The sequence below is a fragment of the Podarcis raffonei genome, chromosome 9, assembly GCF_027172205.1.
Source record: "Podarcis raffonei isolate rPodRaf1 chromosome 9, rPodRaf1.pri, whole genome shotgun sequence".
Taxonomy (NCBI): domain Eukaryota; kingdom Metazoa; phylum Chordata; class Lepidosauria; order Squamata; family Lacertidae; genus Podarcis; species Podarcis raffonei.
In genome coordinates this window covers 27,442,513-27,469,523 of record NC_070610.1, presented here as the reverse complement: position 1 = coordinate 27,469,523, position 27,011 = coordinate 27,442,513, and the positions used below count along the sequence as shown (strand labels likewise).

The following is a 27,011-nucleotide window of genomic DNA, read 5'->3' as shown; positions in this document are numbered from 1 at the left end:
GAGGGAAATGTACAGAATCCCAGGGAGTTCTTGCCTCTGCCTGGTATATTTGCTTTTGCCAAAAAAACAAAACAAAACACCTCGTCATGAGAAATAACATTGGTTCACTAGGTCCTAGCCTTGTGCAATTTTGGAGCTGCTTTTTTGTATTTATATGATCGGGAATTGATCATGAATGGACTGAAGTCTCCCAACAGTAATGATTACCATTACCCTCTCTCAACACACACTGGCTGGGATGGGGAGCAGCGGTGTTCCGATGGCTAACTAATCATGTATTAAACACAAGCATATAAAAAGGATGCATAGTTGAGTTCTCTCACCTACTGCTGCTGGGCACACAGAGCTCCTAAATTCAAGAGCGGGTGCAGACTGTGTAGGACAGCAGTTCTCAACCTGTGGGTCCCCAGATGTTGTTGGACTACAACTCCCATCATCCCTGAGCTCTGGCCTTGCTAGCTAGGGGTGATGGGAGTTGTAGTTCAACAACATCTGGGGACCCACAGGTTGAGAAAGGCTGGTGTAGGAACTCTAAGCACATGTCACATGAGGTACCTTTCCCCGCACTAGTCAGACATGCAGCCAGCCAGGTAATGGTCTCCACATCCAATGGTGGCAGTGGGGATCTGCTCTCTCTCCGTCAATGTATTGGGGGTGTATGTTTGAACATCCTTGCCATTTGGCCCTTCCAGGAGGAAGAATGCTCTCAGCACTAAGTGAAAGGATGCGGCATAGACATCATGGATAAACACAGGGGCATCTGCATTGCCCTCTTATTTAGCACTGAAAGGGACAGTATCCAACTAGAAGGGAAGCCTGAGAAGGTGCTGCCTTTTGTCTGAACAAAATTGCTCCCAGGCTTCCCACCTAGCTCTCCAGCTTCTTCTCCCCCATCATGAAATGAGAGATCCTATGTTCCAGAGGGTGAATTGCAGCAAAGGATAGGCTATCTAGACTAATGAAGAGTCTGGGTTTATCTGGCTTTTAAAATGATTTTTAAATGTTACAATCTTCTTTTGCTGTATATGCTAAACACATTACTGAGAGTGCATCACTTCAGCATTTTGAAAATTGCTTTGGAAGGCTGTATTCGCAACATTGCAAGCACATCATTTGGAAAACCAGCATCAAAACTGAAGTTTTGATATAGAGCTGGTGATGGACAGCATATTGTCTATTTGAACATGTATTTTGCTGGTTCTTCAGGTCCCTGGATCCAACCGTAATGCAAATAAAATAAAGAAGGCACTTTAAACCAGAGGAATGCTTTTAGTGAAAGCTTACTGTATACAGTTTATAAAGTTTTCTACATTTATACAATTACTGCAGATCTAAAGCAGTAACAACCAACTAATATAATTTCAGTAGCCAGTATTACAATCTACAAAACTGAATTAATGTGTTCCATTTATGGCAGCCAATGTTTCCTTACTGAGCTATTCCAAGAATGTCAATCTCTAGTTTTCTTAGAAAACACATGTAGGAGTCATGCTGCAGAAATGATAAACAGAAGTGCCACTTACCTTAGACAGAAAAAAGAAAAACAAATGAGAAACTAACTACTTAAACTGAACAACCTGGGGGAAAATGATTTTCTAAAACATTATAGCCATTAAAGACACATTTTTGTGTCCAGCAGTTTGCGATGTCAAATAAAGATCTTTTTCTTCCATGCAGCCACTAAGAAAATGTAGATGAGCCACTCAAAGCTTCCTCCAACACACATTTACATTTTAACTGAGCCAAGAATGATGCAGCAGACATTAGCTGTGTGTTATATGACTGGCTGGGACTCAAAAACATAAAATACGGCTTGTTGAACACACACAATTATTCCTTTGGGAAAGAGAAACAAATTCATTCAAAATGATATGCTTAAAAGGGAAAGGATGTCAAAACAGGAAATATGTGATTTTTTAATATATATTAAAAAATCACTTAAGCTTTGATTCAAAGCACACTTATTGGAAATAAGTTCCACTGAAATAAGCATAACGTCTCTGTATTTAGGTTGGATCCAGATTTGGTTAATTATACTTTAGTCATGGCTAATATAAGTCCCATTGAATTCAATGGGTCTATTCCAAGTAAGACTAATGAAATCTGGATTCAATCCATTGTAGTTACTGATTATCCATGGGGGAGGGGGCGGCAGCTGGACCCACTCTGGCCAAGGACCTGGGGATGGGTGATGGCATGATAGCCAGTATGGTTTCACTCCCTCTATGATCTTGGCAGTGTGGAAGGTAAGGTATAACCATTAAACATCCCTGTCTATGCAACTGGATGAGGAAAAAAGTTTTTTCTTATTGGGGCGGGGGCAGGAATCCTCTCTTGCACTCTTCGTACTTCTAGTTTAAGACTACAGCAGCTAAAAAGAATCAATCAGTGCTTAACAATGGTACATCAGGGACATGATGCTATCTGAAATTAAGGGCTGAGAAATAGGAACACGGTGACAAATTGTCTAGAAAACATCAACAAAGGTGCTACCAAAAAGCACAGAGCAAAAGCTTCAGTAACTGGTTGTTCTAAACTCTGATAACTTACATAATATATTGGGGGGGGGGGTTAACTGTTTCATGCACAGAAAATGTATCAATGAAAAGATGCTATAGTTTGATTTCTATTCTTTTTAAGCTAGATACATTTAGTGGTTACTGCTAAATGGATGACTATTCTATAGAGTAGAGTAGAGTACCCCTGGATGGTTAAGTCCAGTCAAAGGCAACTATGGGGTTGTAATGCTCATCTCACCGCAGTGGTTCCTATTCATCTACTTGCACTGGCGTGCTTTCAAACTGCTGGGTTGGCAGGAGCTGGGACACAGCAATGGGAGCTCACCCTGTTGCGGGGATTCAAACCACCGACCTTCTGATCGGCAAGCCCAGGGGCCCAGTGGTTTAAACCACAGTGCCACCTGTGTCCCTTTCTATTTTATAGAGCAGGTGGCCTTCATGGGTACGTGTAAGCTCCCTGCAACTGGGGAGGCTAGCACAGAAACAACATTAGATGGATGGCAATGTTATAGCTGCTGTGGTTCAGTAGATATCCTTTCAATTAAGCAATGACTATTAAGAACATTGGAAGGGAAAGACAATTCTACAAACCCACTTGTAGATTAGCAGAATACATTCTGCATTAAACAACCACAAAATCAGTCACATTTTGCTAAAGGTAGCTTTGCCAATGCCCCAAACCAGGGCTTCTTAAACTTGGGTCTCCAGCTGTTTTGGGGTTACAACTCCCATAATCCCCAGCTAGCAGAACCAGTGGTCAGGGATGATGGGATTTGTAGTTCAAAAACAGCCGGAGACCTAAGTTTGGGAAACACTGCTATAAAGTAACACAGAGTAACACATGGATTTTTTTTTAAGAAGACACAGCAACTTGCCTGTTGAATTTGGCTTCCTGGAACATGTACGGAATTAAACTGCTTCATGTAAGCCCGAGCTCTTGCAACATCTCTGAGAGTCATAAAGATCTCATTCACAGCAGCTGTGGCCTTTTGAAATGTCAGATCAAGTGAAGACTCACAACCTGGAACAACATGGAAAAAATATTTGCTAGGTGAGGCCTTTTTTTTTTAACCAACACAAATGAAAGTAGTGGGGGAAGTGAAGAGGAATGGGGGGGGTGTTTCTCTAATTTAAGAGCAGGGATGGTCAACGTATGCATTCTTGAGGGGGTTCTGCATTCTCCAGATGGTAGTTTAACAAATCCGCCCAGATTTAAGAAGGCAAGCAACAGTTTGAACCTTGCATATGGCAACATTGGACAAGTCTTGTTAAGCTCTCAACTATGATGCTGAAAACAGAAATATCAGTTTCCTTACCTAAAAGTTTTAAAAGAACCATCACCACTTTAGCATCCCGATGTGGTTATGCATCCCAACTTGGTTATGCTACCAAAAATAAAATAAGGTATCGAAAGAAGAGAGAAGAAGAGTTTGGATTTTATATCCTGCTTTATCGCTACCCAAAGGAGTCTCAAAGTGGCTAACATTCTCCTTTCCCTTCCTCCCCCACAACAAACACTCCATGAAGTGAGTGGGGCTGAGAGACTTCAGAGAAGTGTGACAAGCCCAAGGTCACCCAGCAGCTGCATGTGAAGGAGCGGGGAATTGAACCCAGTTCACTAGATTATGAGTCTACCGCTCTTAACCACTACACCACACTGGCTGTCATAAAGAAATAATAAATAAATAAATAAATAAATAAATAAATAAATAAATAAATAAATAGATAGATAGATAGATAGATAGATAGATAGATAGTATAACAAATGCCCATTTAAGTCTCTTTTGTTCCTGTTAGTCTACATATATAACACACAGGTTTGACACAAAGGATTCCAGAGGTTTTCCTTCTAATAATGTATTACAATGTATTTTGCATGCTTCCTTAAAACTGTTTGCAGAGGATGTCCATGGACAATGAGATGAAATCAATGATAGGCGATATCTATCTGACTTCCACTGATCTTGCTGACATTTCAGTACAAATATGAAACAGCTGCGAAATTCATGCTCACAAGGAAGCTTCATAAAGTATTTCCCCCCCTTTGTTTCTACGCTATGGTTACTCCGTCTAAAATTAAATTTTAATCTTTGCATAGCAACATAGCAGAGTGGTTTTGTATTCTCAGTGAACTGACTTGAAGCTCATTTCACTTAAGAGAGTTTTGAAAAGGCAACACAGTTTCCAGGATTACAAATGGTTGTTACAACAACTCTGAGGTTATTCTCTGCTAGCAATAAACATGTTGTAGCAAGTTGATAGATTCAATTGCATCAAGGAGTAGGGCTATCGGACCTAAACAAAACTGTAGCATCACTGTGTTTGGGGGCCTTTGGCAAATATTTCTAAAATTTTAGAAATTGCATTTCTAATATTTTAAAACCACCACCAATTATACCTGCTACCCACTGTTCAACCACATGGTTCCGGGGTGGGTTACATCTTCAAATGATAATATAATACAATAAAACACCCCCATTCCCAAAATATCCTGGTTGTTTGATAGTAACGACAACTGCAGTAATAATAATAAACGTGGTTGATTTGTTCTAAGCCGGGATGGAAAGGGTCCCAGTAACACTATGGCTGATACAATTGTCATGAATGTGTTTGCTGTTATTAAAAGATAAAGCTTTAAAAATGACTCACACTTTCTCTACAGATATGAAAGGTTAGGTTATTTAAGTTTCTTGAACTCGTGTAACAAAAAACACTGAAGTAATTTACAAAGAGAATAAAATAAAATAATAAAAATACGTACACATATTAAAAGCATAGTCAAAATAAGGTCTCACTGTTTAAGGATGGAACAGTATTTTGTACATTTTGTGCACCAAATAACCCAACTTCAGGTTAGAAGACTATTGTTTTTAATGTGCAGCTGACAATAATGCACAATGTGTTCCTGCACAGTGTGTTCCTGGATTGAAAACACGCATGGACATACACATAAATATAACTCAGATGTTGTAAAATCCAGTCCTGTTGGTTATGGACACCCTTCTTAACTTGGATCAAAAGAAAATGATAAGCAGCAGCAACTTAGAAGGAGACTGGTTTTGAAATTATTTATAGTCTGAAGTCTTCCCTACACATATTCTTATATGGTTAAAAAACGCAATTGAAGAAGGTTGCATAAAATCAAAGAGGTGACCATAGATGTAGCGGGAAGGTAAACAGCATTTCTGTGCGCTCCGGCTTCTATCACAGTGTTACATTGCGCAAGAAGCAGTTTAGTCATGCTGGCCACATGACCTGGAAAGCTGTCTGCGGACAAACGCCGGCTCCCTCAGCCTGAAAAGCGAGATGAGCGCTTTGACTGGACTTCACTGTCCAGGGGTCCTTTACCTTTACCTACCACGAACCCCATGCAATTTAGTTCTAATCCAACTGTGCTGTTCATGAGTGCAATAATATCGGTAATCGTGATGTTGCAGCTTATGTTGACCTTTCCCTTAAATGAACTGAACAAATAGAATTCCATGAAGTTAGTAATGGCTTTCAATATAATGCACAAAAATACTATTTTAATAAACTTCTTGCATTTCCATCCAGCTTAAAAAATAAAAATCAAACCTCAGGAATAATTTCAAATTTAATTCTACTTCTAATATTGGATTTGAATTAATAAAAAGTGAGCCTTTAACAAGAAAAAAAAGCCAAGGCAAAAGTTAATATTGGAAAATCTCGCAATTTTTTTTGACAGGATTAACATTTTCCTCAAACCATGGGTGGCAGCGTGATTTGAAGTACACATTGCACTCAGAATGACATTCAATAGAACATCTTTAGCAGAGGGGTTTATTGAGATTTACGTAGCTTATGAATCATATAAATCATTCATCTGATAATAATTCAAACAGCTTTGCAAACCTCTCTATCTTGATTTTTCAAAAAATTTAATCAGGGCTCTGTAGGTTTTCTGGGTTGAGGAGAGTAAATATAATACAATAGTCTATCTATCTGAAACTGAGCCAGACTATTTCTCCAGCAAGGTAGTGCAAACTCAATTATGTTACCGGGTTATTTACAAAATTAATCATTTTGCTTTATGGCAGCGATTCCGAATCACAAAAAGAAAGATGGAAAAAGAGAGAAGCACGTGGGCAAAAAAGGGAACACAAGATGACACAGAGTTGCATAAAACTGACATTGGTTAATTTAAATGTACAAATGTGAATCTAAAATATTTACTATAATTTAAACCAGAAATATGGTATACTTAGCCAAGGCTTCCCACTTGGCCAATGAGACAATGTTCCTGAAGACACACCCACCTGCCTGACACCTGATGTCACATGTGACACCAGGTGTGGGGCAGGTAGTTCCTTGGCTGAAGAAAGAAGCCTAGAATTCCCCTGCTCATAAGTAGTGAATTTGATCCTGTTCGGTTTGGGCTTGTCGCCAGTGAGTCAGCATGGGGAGTTCAATCTTGCATGGCAGTATGTCCCCCCCCCCACTACCTGGGCCATTTTTGACAGGTTGGTGGGACAACCTACCTGTCAGTCACATGACAAGTGACAGGCAGGTGGTGGTCTCACCCACTTGTCAACGTGGGCTCGCCAGTGTGGGGAAGATTTGGGCCCTACTGAAAAGAATGATTCCCCCACTCCAACTTCAAAACAAATACAATTCTTCTTTCCATAGTGGGAAGACTTGACTAGGTGATGGCCTGCTCAGTCTGCTTTCCACATGTTAACTATTGATAGTTAACATCAAGGTCCTTGCCTCTTATAGTTTTTATCTTGGACTAGACCACCCCTGAAATAGGGCTTCTTCAACCAGAGGGCTCTCCTGTCTCCCCCCCACCCAAATCTGTGAACTGTGAATCTCTATTAAGCAGACAGAGGAGCCAGCAAAAATGTTTTTGGCTGATGAGCATTAAGAATGCAACTCAAAACATGTTTAATAGGCAGTAAGCCTTGCCAAACACAGAATATAGGATTCTGCTGCTGTGAATCATAAAGTGGTGGAGTTGGACTCTTAAGTGTCAATAATAATAATAATAATAATAATAATAATAATAATAATAATAATTTATACCCCACTCATCTGGCTGGGTTTCCCCATGGAGCCCCATGGTTTGGCAAGATTTCCATGTTATAAACCCTCTTCCTTAAGTTTTATATCCGACCTTTCCCATCTTTCATTCAGAAAAGATTAGGCCCACTGCATTCACGATATGAACCGAGCTACAAGACTTCTTTGAAAATAACCAATTAATTTATTGCCTTGCTCTGTCACTTTCCAAAACCTTATCATATAGCATACATGGCTCAGTTGGTAGAGTATGAGACAACAACAACAAAATTTTTTTATTATTTCTATCCCACCCATCTGGCTGGGTTTCTTCAGCCACTCTGGGCAGCTTTCAACAGAACATTAAAAACAGAATAAAACTTGAAACATTAAAAACTTCCCTAAACAGGGCTGCCTTCATAGGTTGGACTCAGTGACCCTTGTGGTCCCTTCCAACTTGACAATTCTATGATTCTATTATTACAAAGCCTAAAAAGATTGGGCAGATTTTGCTCTGAAACCTCCATATCCAAGGTCTGATAGAAGTAAGGTAAAGGTAAAGGGACCCCTGACCATTAGGTGCAGTCGTGGCCGACTCTGGGGTTGCGGCGCTCATCTCGCTTTATTGGCCGAGGGAGCCGGTGTACAGCTTCCGGGTCATGTGGCCAGCATGACTAAGCTGCTTCTGGCGAACCAGAGCAGCGCACGGAAATGCCGTTTACCTTCCCGCTGGAGCGGTACCTATTCATCTACTTGCACTTTGACATGCTTTCGAACTGCTAGGTTGGCAGGAGCAGGGACTGAGCAATGGGAGCTCACCCCGTTGCGGGGATTCGAACCGTCAACCTTCTGATCGGCAAGTCCTAGGCTCTGTGGTTTAACCCAGTACTGGATATTAATATCCTCTCTGCATAGCCTTCCTCCTTTACTTGTGTGAAGGATTTTTCTCTGTTGTATTTGTTTGAATGTGAGCTCTCCCTAACCCCACAATTCATTTCTACTTGTGAAAGCAGGGTTAGGGTGATCTTCCAGACAGAGCAACACTGTCACACATCACTGCTAGAAAAACTTAAAAGAGCCAGCAACTCCCCTCCATCTTTCTAGCCCATCATCTCCTGCCCCCTCCCCCCGATCATACTATCCAAGGCTTTGCACTGCCATCTTGAGAGGAGGAGGAAATATTAAAATAGCATTCTGTGGGGGGAAACGTTGCCATTTGCAGCGCCAACTTGTTTCTAACACTCAACACATTTTCATTAGCAGGCTGTAAAACTTTCAGGCTGCCCAGGACTTTAGCAATCCACAGAATAATTTATCAGAATAGAAAAGAGCACTTGACAAAAGTCTCCAAGCAGCAGACTACAGCTAGCCTGAATCAAGCTTTGAAAACAAATCCAGAACACTTCTGGTCTTTTCCTAAGAACCTCGCGCCAGAGTTTATGAGAACATTTATAGAGACTATGATTTTCTCAAGCTATTTTTGCTTTAGACAGTTAAGTTGAAAAAAGTTGTTTTGCAAAAAATCATAGGCTCGCTTTCACTAAACACTGTAGTCCTTTCCAGCATTGGAATCTGTATTCACGAGGGTGTGGACTGAATGATACATCCCTTCCACCCTGATCTTCCTGCACTGAAGGGGGATTGTACAGCAAGTCTACTTGACTGAATGTACTTACAACTCTCCCCACAACCGCCCTGAGATCTCCAGGTATAGGGTGGTATATAAATAACAGCAACAACTGGAAACCCTCAAAGTGCAAGGTTTCCAACTGGGCAGAGAATTGGTAAATGTGTTCAGCCAAACTCACAGATTTTCTTAATCAATGCAGGAGTTTCCTCACTCCATGGATACAGATTCTGAACACCTCAGGAGGAATTGTTTTACAGTGGTACCTCAGGTTAAGAACTTAATTTGTTCCGGAGGTCCGTTCTTAACCTGAAACTGTTCTTAACCTGAGGTACCACTTTAGCTAATGGGGCCTCCTGCTGCCGCCGCACGATTTCTGTTCTCATCCTGAAGCAAAGTTCTTAACCCGAGGTACTATTTCTGGGTTAGCGGAGTCTGTAACCTGAAGCGTCTGTAACCTGAGGTACCACTGTACTTCAGAATCATTACACTAAAAACTACAGTGTTCCTTGTTCACTGCCCGGTTTGACACAGCTCTAGTACGTTTTATCCTGAGCATACTTTCAAAGTAACTTACGTTGCTACCACAGGTAGGATTTGAGCATCAACTTGTTACGGTTAGTCACATGACAGTACTGAGCTCATGGTGCCTCCCCTTGTTTTCATACTACCACGGATTCAAGTGTGTGGCAAAATTCTGTGTGCAGGGGAGAATCAGACATGCAACTGGAGGTACCTTCCTGCAGCTGTTTGTACGGCCGAACCAGAGCTCTGCTGTTATTGGCTTGAGTGTTCAGCTATGTGAACTGTTCAGCTATTCTCTTCTGCATGTGGGCAGAACTTTGCAGACTAGAATGCTCAGTAAGAGGGGGATAAAATCCCTTCCAGCTACCTTTTGTCAAAACTCAGAAGCAAGAGGAAAAGAAATGTCAGCACCACGTAAGCAACTTGTTTTCTCAAAGAGACACCAGGTTGAAAACTCTCTTTGGCTTTTAGATGAACAACAGCTTGCCACTTTGAGTCATACAGTGCCTACGTATTCTTTCTCGACTAAAGCTGTTTTGCAGTTGTCTGCAGAAGGTGTGGGCAACATATCGCAAGGGGTTGGCATGTGCTCCTGGTAGTATTTCTGTAACCCACAAGGACTTCAGGAAATCCAAGAGTCTAACTTTTAGCCCCGCTAAAAAAGTAATGCTCAAGAACTTGTGTATTTACAAAGCGCTGGAAATTCTACTAAAAGAGGAACAAAAATGCAAAGCAAAAAGAAGTCCAAGAGTAGAAATTGCCTACCCTAACTGCTCTAGAATAGAGGTTTGATTAGCATATGCTACGCTAATGAAAACGCTGAGCAAATTAATTACAGGCAGCATAGGCCAATGAAATATATTCGGAGTCAAGAGCGGATTTCATGCTCTTTATTCAGCTCATAGTGGTGAGGAGGAATGGCAGTTCCCCCAGAATGTCTGCTTTATATACATTATTTACACAATGGGCCCCATGTGATTGGCTAATTCCGGGATTCTCCTGTAGGCCAATCAGGTTGCGGATTCACTTCCACCTGGTGCTGGATTGGGTGGCTCCTGTGGACCAATCAGACTGCTGCAATCTGGGTCCTATTGTTCTAGGACCAAACAGACTGCTGCATTGTGAATCCTATTGTTCTAGGACCAATCAGACTGCTGCATTGTGAATCCTATTCAACTCAGTACATAACAGCCAAGCAGCTACAACACTTCAGATCTGCTACTGGTCTCATGTTGCGCTTACAGTGCAATCCTATACAGGTCTGTGCAAAACTAAGCCCAATTGAGTCCAATGGGGCTAACTCCGAGGCAAGTGGGTATAGGATTGCAGTTCTAACAGTCTTCTGTGGCATATGTTATTTGATCCAATTACAGTCGTACCTTGGTTGTCAACTTCCAAAAACGTTTGACAACCAAGGCACGGATTCTGCTTGGCTGCAGGAACTTCCTGCGCACAATCGGAAGCCGCAGAAGCCGTGTTGGACATTTGGCTTCCAAAGAACATTCGCAAACTGGAACACTCACTTCTGGGTTTGCAGCGTTCGGGAGCCAAAACATTCATCTCCCAAGGTGTTTGGCTTCCAAGGTATGACTGTATAACACACATTAGGGGGGAATAACATGTTAATGGGAACCTTGATTATGCTGCTCAGCTACAGAACCATGCCAAAGGAGGATGTGAGGAACAAATGAGAATGGGCACTGCTCAAAGGTAGAATAAGAGAAGTCATTTACTCCACTGTATTAATATTAAAATTATATCTCAGGTCAGTATATTACGATCCCACAGTGTATGTTCCTCCAAATTGGCTTAACTTGCAATAATATATTATTGCCTGGTTCACATGTCTGAGTCACGTTGATTCAGGCCTTCTCTTTCAGTTTTGGTTTTATTTTATGTTTGTTCTTTATCCAAACTGGACTGTAAGCCAATTGGGTAGCAATGTCTTAGGTGCCTCAATAAAATATATTATTATATTATATAATATTATATAATATTATATTATATTTATATGACATATAAGGGCACCTGGACCAGGTGGTCCTTGTTCTGACCCAGAAAGGTAATACTTACTTTGTTAGGCTATATATGAAAATTCAACATTACTGAGTATCTCCGATTTATTTGGTTCCTGCGGTTGCTACATTTAGACATGCCACAAACCCACTACTGCCATGGAAAATTAAGTATGCGTATAAACAATGAAACAGCAATAGCTCCACTGCTAAGCAATCTTATCCACATGTTCCAATTAAGGTGAAACAATCAAAAGCAACTCTAAATAGGCTGCCAGAGGAACTATTTCTAGGAAACTTTGACTCCAAGAAAGACACAAAATTTGGTGCGAGGTTGTTTCAGAGTTCACTGAAAATTAATGAACTAGTTCTCTTAATGTTTGGCCACAGTTTAGAATTTTAGCTAGGACCTGTTGCGATTGAACTAAAATGAGAAGAGGATTGGAAGTTAAGCAGCTCAAGCTCTTGTGATGTTGCCTATTTCTAAAGACTGTGATCTAATTCAACTCCTTCCTTCCTTTCTTAAGAACATGAGAAGAGCCTGTTGGATCAGACCCATGGTCCATCTAGTCCAGCCTCCTGTTATCTCAGTGGCCAACCAGATCAAAGAATCATAGAACAGTTGGAAGGGATCCTGAGGATCATCAAGTCTAACACCTGCAATGCAGGAATATGCAGCTGCCCCAAATGGAGATCAAAACTGCAACTTTGCTGTTATCAGCACCTGATAGCCAACTCCTCCATGAATTTCTCTAATCTTCTTTTTAAAGGCCACCCAAGTTGGTGGGCATGACTGCCTCCTGTGGGAGCAAGTTGTGGGAAATTATCTATTGAAGGTGAACGTTCTTGATCCATTTGCGCTTAAATTTGGCAAGGGTCTAGAAGAAAGAACCAGACTGTAGCTGCAAGAATGAGGTGAATATCTGTCATGTTTCTATAATAACATGGGATAATGCAATGGTCAATTTGTAAGGAGCTGCTGGGACTCAAAGTCTGCCTGGAAGCCACAAACCCTGGCCTATGAGTGTCAGTCGAAATTTACCGTATTTTTCGCTCTATAGGATGCACCCGACCATAGGACGCGCCTTGTTTTAGAGGGGGAGAGCAAGAAAAAAAAATCTCCCCCTCTCTGCGCAGCACCGCTTCAGCGAAGCGGCAGGAGAAATGGAGCCCCTTCCATTTCTCCTCCCGCTTCGCTGAAAGGGGGCTGCACAGCTCTCCCTCTCCCACATTGCCTTCGCCTTCAGTGAAGGCAACCCAGTGCCTCCGGAGCGTGGCGGAAGTTCCCGCTGCTCTCCGGACGCTTCGGGTTCCTTTCGCTGAAGCCACGAGAGTCTGCATTCGCTCCATAGGACACACACACATTTCCCCTTAATTTTTGGAGGGGAAAATATGCGTCTTATAGAGAGAAAAATACGGTATACCTTTTATTGCAATGCCAAATAAACCAATGTTTTGCTATTATCACCAGAAACAAAACTCAGGTAGCCATATAAACAACTGCATTTTTTTGGGGGGGGGTTTCTAATTCCACACACTATCTGTTAAGACAAATACAAGATATAAGTAGAACTTTCAAGATCTTCTGTCTGTTATCGATGGAAGCATCCCAGTCTCATATAACAGATTTCTGCCCTCACCCCATTACACACACACAGCACACACAGAGAAAGGTTTACCGGTATATCTTTTCTCAACAATTCAAGCACTGCACCACTGCCCTCTGCTGCTCATTTTCTTTTTTAACTGTAGTTCGTATGTGGATAGTTCTCCAACTGCCTTCATAATACCAAGCGGCAACTCACCTGCACTCTGCGATAGAGCATCTCAAATAAGTAAGAGATATAAAACGTCTGTCAACAAACTGAGCAGCCCCGCAGCTTTGCATTTTTTTGTATAGCATACACAAAATGTACTCATGTGGGCACAGTATCAAGCCTCTGTTTGGAGGGAAGCGTAGTATGATGTCTTATAAGGGATGCTGATAAAGCATACTGAATCAAGTTCCCTGTTTAATTTCTTACTCCATCCTGGAGCCAAGGGTTAATTCCTCTTTTGGCAGCAGTGTCATTGCTGTTTACTTCTAAATATAGGATCGCACTGTCAGATACGATATTGTACCTGTAAATAAGGTTTTGTCTTCTGACGCTACTGTAGCTATAGTAACTACAGTACATCAAGACCCCATTATGCAAAGATCGTATTTAATTTGTGCCTCAGCTTCTAAAAAATGGACGCTGCTTTCTATACCACAAACCTTTAACAAGGCTGTTCTTATCAAGACACCTTGCCTTGTCCAGAGAACATAATAAACAGATAGCTGTGAACTGTGTAGCTGTTTGCCTTATCTACTTGGGATCCAGATATCCAGTAATCCCGCCCTTGTTCCTATATTTATTGTTATATTACATTTATTTATATTCCACCTTTTTCCCCTGACAGGGACTCAAGGTGGCTTACAGCTAAAATAGAAACAGCTAAAAACATGAGGGGTGGGGTGGGAGAGAGAGAGAGCAATCATTAAAAAAATAATCTAACTTATATCCTAAAACCTCAGCTTGCCTAGCAACCCTCCTTGCCCCATGCTCCCAGTTTAGCAACTGGAGAAAAAGGAAGTATCAGAACAATTTTCCTTCCTTCTCCCCCCCCCTCCCCTGGCACCAGCTGTTTTCTGGGCGCAATTACAGGGAACAGAGTATGACAGGACTAATCCCAGTTTCCAATGGAAACATTAAATGGTCTAGTCGCATCCAAAAACAAAAGGGTTATAATATCTAGGTAGCTCTAGTAACATTCTGTGAATCTTCATAACACTGAACTGGCGCTCTAAAAAATTCTGTAATAAGTGACACCTGCTGTTTCAAGCTAAGTTTTGTGGATCTGCGAACCTATGAGGAACCTCTTCCCCAGAAATTCATACTAAAAAGTTTAAGTAAAATAAAGCAAAATTTATTTCCTGCCTTGAGTGGGCACGATCCAGAAAGGCAGCTTATAAATGCTGAAAATCCTAATCAGTAGCAGCATACTTATTGTGCTATCGCCGCCACCAATTCTTTATTACTGTTAACCAACCAATAAACCAACCAATAAACAAAATACAAAGTCACAACCTCAACAGAACCAATTATTAATGATTAACAATGACAAGCTAGGAACTGACAATGATAGCAGGTCTAAGAAATACAAGAACATTCAAATAGTCTGGTAGATTTATGAGTTCCTTCAAGGAAGATACTCAAAAGATGAACCACAAAACCTTCTCCCCTTGATGAAAACTAGAGCAGAAAAACACACGAGTGACTGTTAAAATATTTGAATGCTACAAGGACAAGTCATATCCTTGACGGGAACTTTAGCAAATCTACCATCTAGGATCTCAGAGGGAAAAACATTAAAATGCAATGCAAAGTTAGTACATCATGTTTCAGATTCCTATTCCTGTTTACCGCACACATTTATTTTATCTGATATACTAGTAACTAGTTTACTTACCCATCCTCAAGGGCTTGCATTCATTTATCCATAAAGGTAAAGGTAAAGGTACCCTTGCCCGTACGGGCTAGTCGTGTCTGACTCTAGGGTTGTGCGCCCATCTCACTTAAGAGGCCGGGGGCCAGCGCTGTCCGCAGACACTTCCGGGTCACGTGGCCAGCGTGACGAAGCTGCTCTGGTGAGCCAGCACAGCACACGGAAACGCCGTTTACCTTCCCGCTATAAAGCGGTACCTATTTATCTACTTGCACTTAAGGGTGCTTTCGAACTGTTAGGTGAGCAGGAGCTGGGACCGAAAGGCGGGAGCTCACCCCGCCACGGGGATTCGAACCGCCGACCATACGATCGGCAGGTCCTAGGCACTGAGGTTTTACACACAGCGCCACCCGCGTCCCCTCATTTATCCATACTCAAGGGCAAAAATTATATTATTTTTTAACCCGCCCCACTTGAACAGCAGACCTAACCCTTTCTGAAGCCATATTACAAATAACTTTCGAAAGCTCCCATTTCAAATAGAGAAGGAAAGGAAGGGAGCCATAACAGGGCAGAGGGCAATCTGATGCTTGTTGCAGTTTCATAAACCATATATTATGAAGCTGGCATTCGGCTGAACAAGGAACATTCTCTTGTTGGAACAATCTGAAAATATGTAACATTAAAGCACATCCACACTCTCACACATGCCATCAAAAACCTGGAACTGCATTTTGAAAATCCATAAACAGATTGCCAGCAGGGGTAGCATCGGTAGGGGTCTTCACAGCCAATTAGCTGTTTTCCATATTGCAATTGCAATCAACAGGACTCAGCACAGCAGGAGAGGTTTTAAGCCAGAGACACACAGAACTAATTGCAAACTATCTCAAAAGACCTCGAACTGTGTGCACGCCACATTTCTAACTAAATGGGATGCTAATCTATCTTACAATATGAATTTGGAACATCAAGTCCCCCTCTATATTGCATTGTAAAAAAACCATGTATGAAAACCACCTTTACTATAGTTGATCCAATAGTACAGATCCTTTCTTTTTTCTTTTCTTTTCTTTTTTTGGGGGGGTGTGGTGTCAGCAGAACTCTGCTCATGGGATGGTCCTCATGAAGGAAAGGGGTGATTTTTGCCAATTCCTGTTTCTGCTCCCATATATTTGTAGGGCCTGGGTAATTTCTTTAGGTGCTAAGAATGACTGCAAGAAGAGGGTCCTACAGTACAGTTTTGTGGCTGTCTTCAAAATATGTAAGTTTATTTAAATTTTATAGGTTAAAAGGCAGCTAATCAACTTAAATCATTTTATCATTGGCAACTCCAAATATTAGCCTTTCATTATAACATGTTTTAATATGCAATTCTTTCTTCTGACTGATCTTGATCGGGACCTTCACTTTGTTTCCTTCTCTGCAAAAATCTTAGACAGACTTTAATCCTGGGCATGCTTTTTGTAAAGTAAGTTCCACTGAAGTAAATGGGATTCATTTCTGAGAAATCTTGCAGAAAACCAGGTGGATCACTTAATGTAATTTCCCACCATCTCCCTGATCAATTTCTTACTTTTTTTCTAAAACTGGCCCTTTCATTATGCCTCATTTTCGTTGCTCTTTTCATGCCCCTGTTTCATTAGGCTGATTAAAGTGGCATTCTAAGACTGTCACTTATAATCCATTAGACAAATCTACACTAAAAAGGATCAGAAATATGACAATTTATACCAGTGGTAATGCATATATAAGTTAGTCATAGATGGATTTGCAGGTTCCACACTCATTTATAATTGTTGTTGTTGTTGTTTAGTCGTGTCCGACTCTTCATGACCCCCATGGAACAGAGCACGCCAGGCACAACTGTCTTCTGCTGCCTCCCGCAATTTGGTCAAACTCATCTTTGTAGCTTCGAGAACACTGTCCAACCATCTCGTCCTCTGCCGTCCCCTTCTCCTTGTGCCCTCCATCTTTCCCAACATCAGGGTCTTTTCCAGGGAGTCTTCTCTTCTCATGAGGTGGCCAAAGTATTGGAGCCTCATTTATAATACTCTTCCATTAAGAAATATATGACTGAGATCTTCCTATAGATTTTAAATTGTTTTTCAACCGTAGAATCATAGAGTTGGAAGGGACTCATGGATCATCTAGTCCCACCCCCTGCAATGCAGGAATCTCAGCTAAAGCATCCATGACAGATGGCCATCCAACTTCTACTTAAAAACTTCCAAGGAAGAAGAGTCCACAACCTCCTGAGGGAGTCTATTCCACTGTCAAACAGTTCTTACTGTCAGAACGTTTTTTCCTGATGTTTAGTTGGAATCTCCTTTCTTGTAACTTGGAGCTGTTAATCCAAGTCCTACCCTCCAGAGCAGGAGAAAACAAGCTTGCTCCATCTTCCATGTCACAGCCCTTGAGATACTTGAAGATGGCTATCATATCTCCTCTCAGTCTCCTCCTTTCCAGGCTAAACATACCCAGCTCCTGAAAGCGCTCCTTGTCAGGCTGAGTTTCCAGACCCTTGATCATCTTGGTTGCCCTCCTCTGCACACGTTCCAGCTTGTCAATATCCTTCTTAAACGGTGGTGCCCAGAATTGGACACAGTATTCCAGGTATGGTCTGTCGAAGGCAGAATAGAGTGGTACTATTACTTCCACATTCCCACTAGGCAGGGGTACCAGCTCCTGGAGCCCCCCCCCAAAAAATGTTCAAAAAGCATGGAAGCGAAGTGCAGAGCTGAGCATGGCTGGGCTCCAGTGGCCAGCTCCTTCTCCTCCTTTTCTTGTGATGGAGGGGAATAAGGGTGGAAGCAGCCTCCTGCCAGTGGTGGTGCCAGGAAGAGGAGGAGCCGCTGTCCACTGAAGTTGCATGGTAGGCGTGTTTGGCTCCGCCTCCAGCTCCTCCCAATGCCCTGACATCATGTGTGCAACATTGCCCCACCCACTCCCAATCACCCTCGCAAGCTGGCGCCTCTGATTTCAGTATTGCTCAGCCTCTCTCTCGCTATGAGCTTACCCACACTCAGCTTTTGCCCTCCTCTTTCCAGACACAGGTCCACGCTTAAAAGAGCGTTTTTTGGTCCATACCTTTCCCTGTGAAAATATGCTCTTTAGTGCTCAATCGGAGCAAACATCAATTTGAGGGTTTTAAAAAAATGGATTGCTGTTTGCTCCGATTCAGCTTTAAAGAGTGGGTTTTTGCAGAGCAAAAAATTAAAATGGGCACTTAGTGCTTTAAAGCACAGATTGTGCCTGAAAAGAGCGGAGGGAAGATAAGTGTGGATATGCTCTTTCTGACATTTGCAGGTTTATCTAGATAGGCTTTTTGGGGGAGGAGTGGACACAATACCTTTCCATGCACAGAAGGGGCTTTGCAAGGCACAACCCAGTAGCTGATCTGTACTTCTGATACTGCAGCTTTACTCATGTTAAGTCACTCTGCAGCTCTTGTTGTGTGCCCTGCAGGGCCTTATAGGTTCATGATCTCAGACTAATTTCTTGTACTTCACAAAAGCCCTTTAGGACATTTACAGTAAAACGATCTCTCTCCAGTGTTTGTGGTAAAATCTGCAACCATTCAAGCCCACTCAATAAATTTAAACCACATGGGCATAGAAACAAGACAAATCGTTCTTTTAGGCACCACTAGGACCTGTACCACCAATTCCCAGGGCCTTTAAAGTCCACACACTACAAGATCACTGAACTATATACCTATTCATAATAGTTGAGCCAAGCCAGAGTTGTGAAGACAGTCAGCAAGCAACACACTCTCTATCCATTTTGATATAGATTAACCTGTGCACACTTCTTTCCCATATTTAAACTCATTCCGCCTTTTTTGGAGTGCTTTTCGACTAGGCATAATCTTCCCAAACACAAGCAAATGTAAGCTGCTAGTAAGTTTTCTCATCGACAGTATTATTTTAGTCTGCAGGTTAAAGCTTTTCAGAGAGCCCATCAGAGTTAAGGTAAACTTTACCAACTTCGGTTTAAACCCGGTCAAAAAGCCAAAACAAAACACCCCCATGATGTAACCATTAAAACTTGGATATAAAAAGTTTTCATTCCCTGGAGAAAAACAAGGAAAATAAAGCTCCTTCAGAAAACCTTATTTTTTAAAAAAAAACCAAAAAAAACCTACCACACATATTTATTCCAGACAAAGCAGTCTTCTGGATATTTTACGTTTTAAAATAATGTCTGGTTCTTTGCATTTCAGTTTTCCCAAGATGAAAAGAAGGGGAAGGAAGGAGGTTCTAATATGTCATGTTTGTTGTTTTGACAATGAGAATCATTCCATTTGTATTACTATCTCAATATCATTGGGGGCCATCTTGTAATAAAACCTTCATACTAAATCTCTGTGCACCTTATGAATTTCACTACATCTTTACCTACAACCCCCCTCCCCTCTCAAGTTCCTTTAATAATAGCAGCAAACAGTTCCAGCTTTCCGCAGCTGCAGAGGTTAACCCTCCTTAGAGATTTGCAGTGGTACAGCTCATGCTTCCAATCAAAACAGTGACATAGTCAACGTGATTTACAGTCTAGAGGGGTTTGATTAGAGAACAGCATGCCGTGGAGCAAAATTTAAACCTGCAATGCTTTCTTCTTAACAACAATAACAGCTCCCTGCCCCAAAGCTGAGAGAAATAGAAAGGCAAACTTAAGATAACAATTCGCTTGGCTGGTGAGTTTTTGATCCAAAAACCTTTGTTCCATAACTGAGAAATGGGTCTTGAAGCAAAAGTTTCAGTTATAGCTTTAAATAAAAAACACATGCTCTTTTACGCCAAAAGGAATGCCCTCCTCATGCCATAAAAACGAACAATACTCTGGGAGGTCAGCATTAGGTTAAAATCATCTCTCAGGTAGACCTGGCAGCATTTTCCTGGTTGAATTTCAGGGGTTTAACTAATGATGGAGGCAATCAGAGATGTGGGTGATTTATTTAATAGAAGCAAATATGGAATGAAGACAGCATCTCTAGCAGGAAGCGCAGGCAAGGCAGCCACACCAAACAAGGTCATTTCTGCCTCCAAACTGCCCTTGTAACTCCAACACAAAACACGAATATACAAAGTCAAGGCCCCTAAGCCCAGACATTCTACACCCCATTTACTTTAATGGGAGAGAATTAGCTATGTGCTTACCTTTCCATTTGAGATAACAGGGATTTAACGCAGCTTAACTTTGACTCGGTCATGCCCATATATTATTTTTACATTGATTTTACCCTAGGGATAGGCAAGCTGAGAGCTTGAAGAGTCAACCTTGCTCTGGCTTCCCAGCTGGTCGCCGGCACAGGAGAATCTCATCTCCTTTACTAGGAACGTTACTGCAAAGGACTCAATGAGAACCACCTCCATAGGTTTAAATGGTTTTGGAAGAGCATCCCTCTTTGCATTGCTTGGTCATTCACTCCCATTTGGGACAAACATGAGAAACCAAAAGCTGAGAAGGTGAAGAGAACCCTGCCAGAAAACTCTGCTGGTTATGCAGGTGGGAGCCATTGGCCAAGTGGCATGTTGCTTCCACTTCAACGCTTGCTCAATTCAAAATATGCCTTTGGTTAAGTAACTGCCAACCAGGGCTGCATGCTTCTCTACCTATCATGTTGACAGAAAACAGAAGCAGCCTTAATGCTGCACAACCTTTCTTACGTATGCATGCCCTTTTAACTGCTTTTTTAAAACAAAATATTACAAAATTGTGGTAAGCAAGGAGAAAGCCTCAGAGTTGCCTTGTGGAGTCACCCCTGGACAGAGATTTCAAACCACATACACTGGTTGTACAGTCGTACCTCGGAAGTCAAACGCCTTGCGAGATGAACGCTTTGACTCCCGAGCGCCACAAACCCGGAAATGAGTGTTTGAGTTTGCGAACGTTCTTCAGAACCCGAACGCCCATCGTAGCCAATCGGAAGCCGCACCTTGGTTCCCAAACGTTTTGGAAGTCAAACGGATTTCCGGAACAGATTCCGTTCGACTTCCGAGGTACGACTGTACTTTGAAGATTTTCTTGCTAGTCTTGTCTAGCTGTGAAATATTAGCAAAATGCTAGTATCATTATTCAAGACTGATCCCACTGCAACACTAATTCAAAATATTTCTACAATTTGCTATCAACACAGGCACTTCTTATAAAATTAAAGGCCTGTGCCTCTTTTTTTATGTTCCACAGCTAAGATATTTTATTTTTCTAACACACTTTTAGTTGTCACATTTTCCACTGATTTTTCCTAACTCCTTCATTCCAAGCAAAACCCAGCTCGCTATCAGGGATTATTTCATTTTGTTTAGTGCTTAGTCTGCCTGCACAAGCCTGTTTCAGCTGTACAGTAAAAGCACATCTGCATTTGTGGAGTTAATCATCATCTTATTAATTTTGTTTGGGCTTTTCCTCCCCCTCCAAGAGAATCCTAATGAAAACCATGTTTATGTGCTCTAAGGCACAGAGGAAATTCATTACTCTGAGGAATAACACACTCCACAAGTGAAATGAAAGTAATCTTATTTATGACAGGAAGAGGCCTTCACTAGCCTGAACTCCACCACACTTGGACTGATACTGGGAGTATGAGGGAAGCAGCAAAAATGTAGAAACTTATTTTCAAATAGAAGCTTCATAACATTACATTCACAACTAGGCTTTGAAAGATTTTTAAAGCTTTTTTAAAAAACAAAAAAACCAAAATCCTTTGCTATGGCCTGCCAAATTGACAGAGTTGCATGGAGATAATGCATTTTAAATTCACAAGAGACCTCTCTCTCTCTCACTTTATCACATGTACCTTTGGGTTCCATCGTTTCCTTATGTTGCTGCTTACAATGACACGTACCTGTGTTGACAGCCCAGCTTCCTCGTTATCAGTGTAGGTCATTAGTACTCTGTTCCATAAGATTATTCTGCATTGCTAGAATATCTGGCTTTCATAAAACAGAAGTCAAGAGTATTTTAGAAATGTTGTCGCTTGTTTCTTGAGAATTGCTTTATTGAATGTTGGTCATTTTTTAATGCTGGGCTAAATAAAGGATTCTAAAGGATGATTAACTCTCAGTTGCTGCTCGCTGGCATACTGGCCCTTTGTTTGCAAATTATGCATTTATATTACATTAGAAAATGATATTATATACATATTATATAGAATCGTGTTCATTGATAGATGTCTGAAAACCACCTAGAGAATACCTTGTTGTGTAAGGTGGCCTAAAAAGATGTCAGATAAACAAAGCACCCTATGATCTTCTGGTGAAGGGTGGTTTACAAATTTAATAAATTATTATTATTAATTATTATTATTAATTAATAAATATTGATTTATTAATAATAAAAATACTGCACCTTATACTACACAACTGGTGGGAAAGGCGGTGATGAAGTTGATGATGTATCCAATTCTTTATTGGCAGAAAAGCTATTGGTACTGGGGTAGCAGCAGAAAATGTGGGTTCTGAGACCAGCAAGAAAACAGTTCAAATTTAATCACGGCCACAAACTCACAAGAGGGACTTAGCTAAGGTACTGTTCTCTCAGGTTCAGCCTCCCGTATGCAATATGTAGTTAACTCTGCTTTCCTACTGTACAAGATTGTTGTCATGATCACAGAGATAACCCCCTAAAGCAATCTTAAAAGGTAAAGGTAAAGGGACCCCTGACCATTACGTCCATTCGTGGCCGACTCTGGGGTTGCGGTGCTCATCTTGCTTTATTGGCCGAGGGAGCCGGCTGGTCATGTGGCCAGCATGACTAAGCCGCTTCTGGCAAACCAGAGCAGCGAATGGAAACGCCGTTTACCTTCCCGCTGGAGGGGTACCTATTTATCTACTTGCACTTTGATGTCCTTTCGAACTGCTAGGTTGGCAGGAGCAGGGACCGAGCAACGGGAGCTCACCCTGTTGCGGGGATTCGAACCGCCGACCTTCTGATCGGCAAGTCGTAGGCTCTGTGGTTTAACCCACAGCGCCAACCGTGTCCCTAAAGCAATCTTAAAAGGTTACATTTTATTACTATAATCTGAAATGCTTAAACCAATTCCCACAAGCACCGTATGCCACCCACTCTTCCTTTCCTCTTATACTGAACTAGATGTCTTCTGAAAGCTGGGTGGGACAGTATCCAGTGGACCAAGTCTTCCTCCATGTAGACTAAGACTTAACACAATCAAAACTGACAAACCATGCATACAAGGGGTCAGGTGAATGGGAAGAAGTACAACTTCTGCTGTGAAATACACATGGCAGGATTGCAACCTTGAATAGTAACATATGCCTTTTTTAAAAACACACACACACACACACACACACACACACACACACAATGTATATTGCATTCACTACAGACCTGGAGGAAAGAATCTTCTACTTATTGTTGTATCAGGAGGTCCTTTCTGTATGAGATATGAACAGGGCCTTTACTGTGGTGGCACCTATCCTTTGGAATTTCCTCCTATTCCATATTAGAGAGCTGCAGTCACAGAATAATAGAATCATAGAGTTGTAAAGCTGGAAGGGACCCTGAGCATCATCCAATGCAATGCAGGAATATGTAGCTGCTGAATACTATTTTTAATTGCTTTCTAAAAAAAAATAAATATTCTTGCTTTATGGTTGTAACCATTTTATAACTTTATATTTTATTGTTGTAACCCACAGAGGGACCTTATGAGAAAGGGCGAGTAAGAAATCTAAATAAATAAATACTTGTTTTTGCTTTTAGATTTAAGCCGCAACACATTGTGTTCAAGGTGGGAAACAAACCAGCAATCAAGAATATTCTTTTGAAAGGTTGATAGTCTCAGGTTGAAATCTGAATCGCACTTACAGTGGTACCTCGGGTTACAGATGCTTCAGGTTACAGACTCTGCTAACCCAGAAATAGTACCTCAGTTTAAGAACTTTGCTTCAGGATAAGAATAGAAATCACACAGCGGCAGCATAGCGGCCCCATTAACTGAAATGGTGCTTCAGGTTAAGAACAGTTTCAGGTTAAGAACGGACCTCCAGAATGAATTAAGTTCTTAACCCGAGGTACCACTGTACTAGGAAAGGAAAAACATGGGGTCTGCTCCATCCTTTCGTGTATTTCCCTACCTTTCTTTAGAGTCTGGCACAGAATCTGTCTGAGTCTAACAGAGCTTCCCAGCGGCCTTTGCGAGACTCCAGCCATAGACTTTCCATGCTCTATTAGGTGCTAGAAATCATGCTTTCTCCTGAGACACACATGGCTTCAGCAGCAGCAATGTCTGCTAATTACACCTCCCCTGGTCCCTCCTGTCTGATGTCCTCCATCTGGAGTTCACAAACTCAGGGCCACTCTAAGTGCTCTGTCTGTTCCCTCACACCAAAGTTGCATTAGGCACAGGGAAAAAAGGAGATGGAACAACAGAGTCAGCTCAGCTGCTATCATAACAAGTGCCAGGGACTTAGTAAGAGCTGGGACAGCAGCAATGTGTCTCACTCTCCTATGAGTGCATTTGCTTTAATCAAATCTCTCAAGACTGTGCTGTCAAAGAAAGGAGGGGTGCTACCTTGGAGTTTTAAGTTTCTTCTGGCCTTTGAAAAATAATGCAGCAAGCACAAATACAACTTGTGCATCGAAATGTGATCCTTTTAAGAAAGAATATGTTTTATGGTATTAGGATGAAGGAACAACCTTTTACAGTCGTGTGGCCAGAGATTAAAAAACCAAAAAGGGAGAATCTTTTGAAAGCGTTCAAGAAGTTTAAAGTCTTTTTTTGGCCACAAGAAGGCACTGTATACTAACAGATGGAAAGGGGTTGCATGGAAAGCGTCTCACTGAATGAATCTTCATTTGATGTACTGTTGACGATTTCCATGAAGGATTCATCAAAACATACAGAGCTTTATCTAATAATATGAAGGACAATTAGCCCCTCTGGAGTGGAGATGTTTAGTCAACTGTAGTTTAGATGCTTGGCGGCTGTTTGCAGATAATTGGACAAAACTCAGTGCTGTAGCTCCTGCCAAATAGGGACTTTCAGCAATCCTAGAGCAAGTCCATAATAAAGGACAGCAAAATATGATGAGCAATTTATGTGGCTATTTGTTTCCCATATGTCCTTGACAATGTTACAATGTGTTGTAATTTGGATTTTCTCATAATTTATGGGTCTTCTTTGCTGTGGAACAAAGCTGCAGCTGCTTTGTACAGGAAGAGCCTGTACCTACAGCTCTGCAGATGGGTAATGAAGTTAGAAAGGTTATTTCTTAAAGCAAGTTTTTATTTTTGTGGATGAAAACTTGATTTCTTTTTTCCAGTGGTTTTCAGCACCAATTAAACTGCTGTCTCCTGAAAGAAAGATTGGGCAACATGTGGATCGCATTCATTTGTTTGGTACCATTAAGCTAAACTTCCAGATTGCTGTCATTTGGAAATTGAACATGATTTCAAAATTTATGAATTTTGTAAATGTTTGCTACAAAAACAAAACTGCAGTTGTTTCAGAAACAAAAATATGACAAAAATAAAACAGATTGGTAATTGCTTGCCTCAGTGTCTATTAAACCCAGGTCAATATTACTAGGCTATGAAACAGGATTGTGATTAAAATAAAATCATCTAGATGAAATTATTGGCATTTCAATTGAATACACTGTTTGTATTTGCATCCTGGCCAATGAGGTACCATTCAGATATGATGTCGGCTGCACTTGAGCTGCTTTCCTTTCTATTCATCCCAGTGTGCTGCTGTGCAGTGTTGAGACTCACCTACACAGGACTATGGGATCAACTCCATAGGATGTTACCATGCAATCCCTGCCTGGCAGGGATGGGGGCAACTGTCGGGAGCTAAGGACAGGTGCAACTGGCCCATCACATCCCTTTAAAAAGGGATCTTGCACTGCTAGGGGATAAATCAATAGATTTGCTCTGGGATAGCTCAGTCAGTAGAGCGTGAGATTCTTAAGCTCAGAGTTGTGGGTTCAAGCACCATGTTGGGAAAAAGATTCCAGACCCTCCAAGTGTCCCTATTTTCCAGGGTTTACAGAAGCTGTCCCAGTTTCTGATTTGATCCCAGAATGTCCCACTTTCCCTTAGGATGTCCCTATTTTCATCAGAGAAATGTTGGAGGATATGAGATTCCTCCATTGCAGAGGGTTGGAACTGATGACTACTGCAGTCCCTTCCAACTCTACAATTCAATGATTTTATGATTTAGACCCAGAAGCCACTTTTAACCCAAACATGCATTCAGGAACTCTTTTCTTAATCTTTTAACATAAATTTGCATGGTGGCAGCGCTCCTCTTGCATCCCACCTTTGATCAGGCCATGACCCACTCACTAGTAGGTCCCAACCAACCAGCTGATGGGCCAGTGCTGTAGACAATACTGAGCAGGATAAAGCAATGGTCCGATTTAGTAGAATGCAGCTTCATATCTCTACAGAGGCAGCCTAGGGTGATATTTCCTTTAAGGATTTTCCATGTACAATATAACTTCCCTTCTTACTCTGTGACTTAAGTTTTGCATTGGCATCACAGGATATAAAAGCAACCTGATGCCTGAAAGGTGGTGGAACTGTTTAAATGTCACCATTTATAGTTCCTATTATCTGTGCAGTCCAAGCATGCAATGCAATGCATTAATGCTACAAAAGGGCTGATAAAGGAAAGAGGAATGGCTGTGATTGGCATGGTGTTATGTCAACTTAGAAAACTCCTAGATAGGGAACACGTGACACACCAGATATTGATAAACTACAGCTCCCATCATTCCTTCTGGAGGTATCTGGAAGGCTATAGGCTCCACATCCTTGGATTAAACTTAGTTGCAAGAGATATGTAGTATATTCTTGTCTAAAAGTAAG

At 41.4% G+C, this 27,011-nt stretch overlaps 1 protein-coding gene across 1 annotated transcript in view; it reads right to left on the bottom strand.

Annotated features, from left to right (window-relative positions):
• Positions 1 to 27,011, bottom strand: part of SCFD2 (sec1 family domain containing 2) — a 150,448-nt gene that overhangs the window by 23,106 nt on the left and 100,331 nt on the right. Inside the window, exon 6 of the mRNA XM_053404446.1 lies at positions 3,395 to 3,540. Coding sequence (XP_053260421.1) covers positions 3,395 to 3,540 — 146 coding nt within the window. The remainder of the gene's footprint in view (positions 1 to 3,394; positions 3,541 to 27,011) is intronic.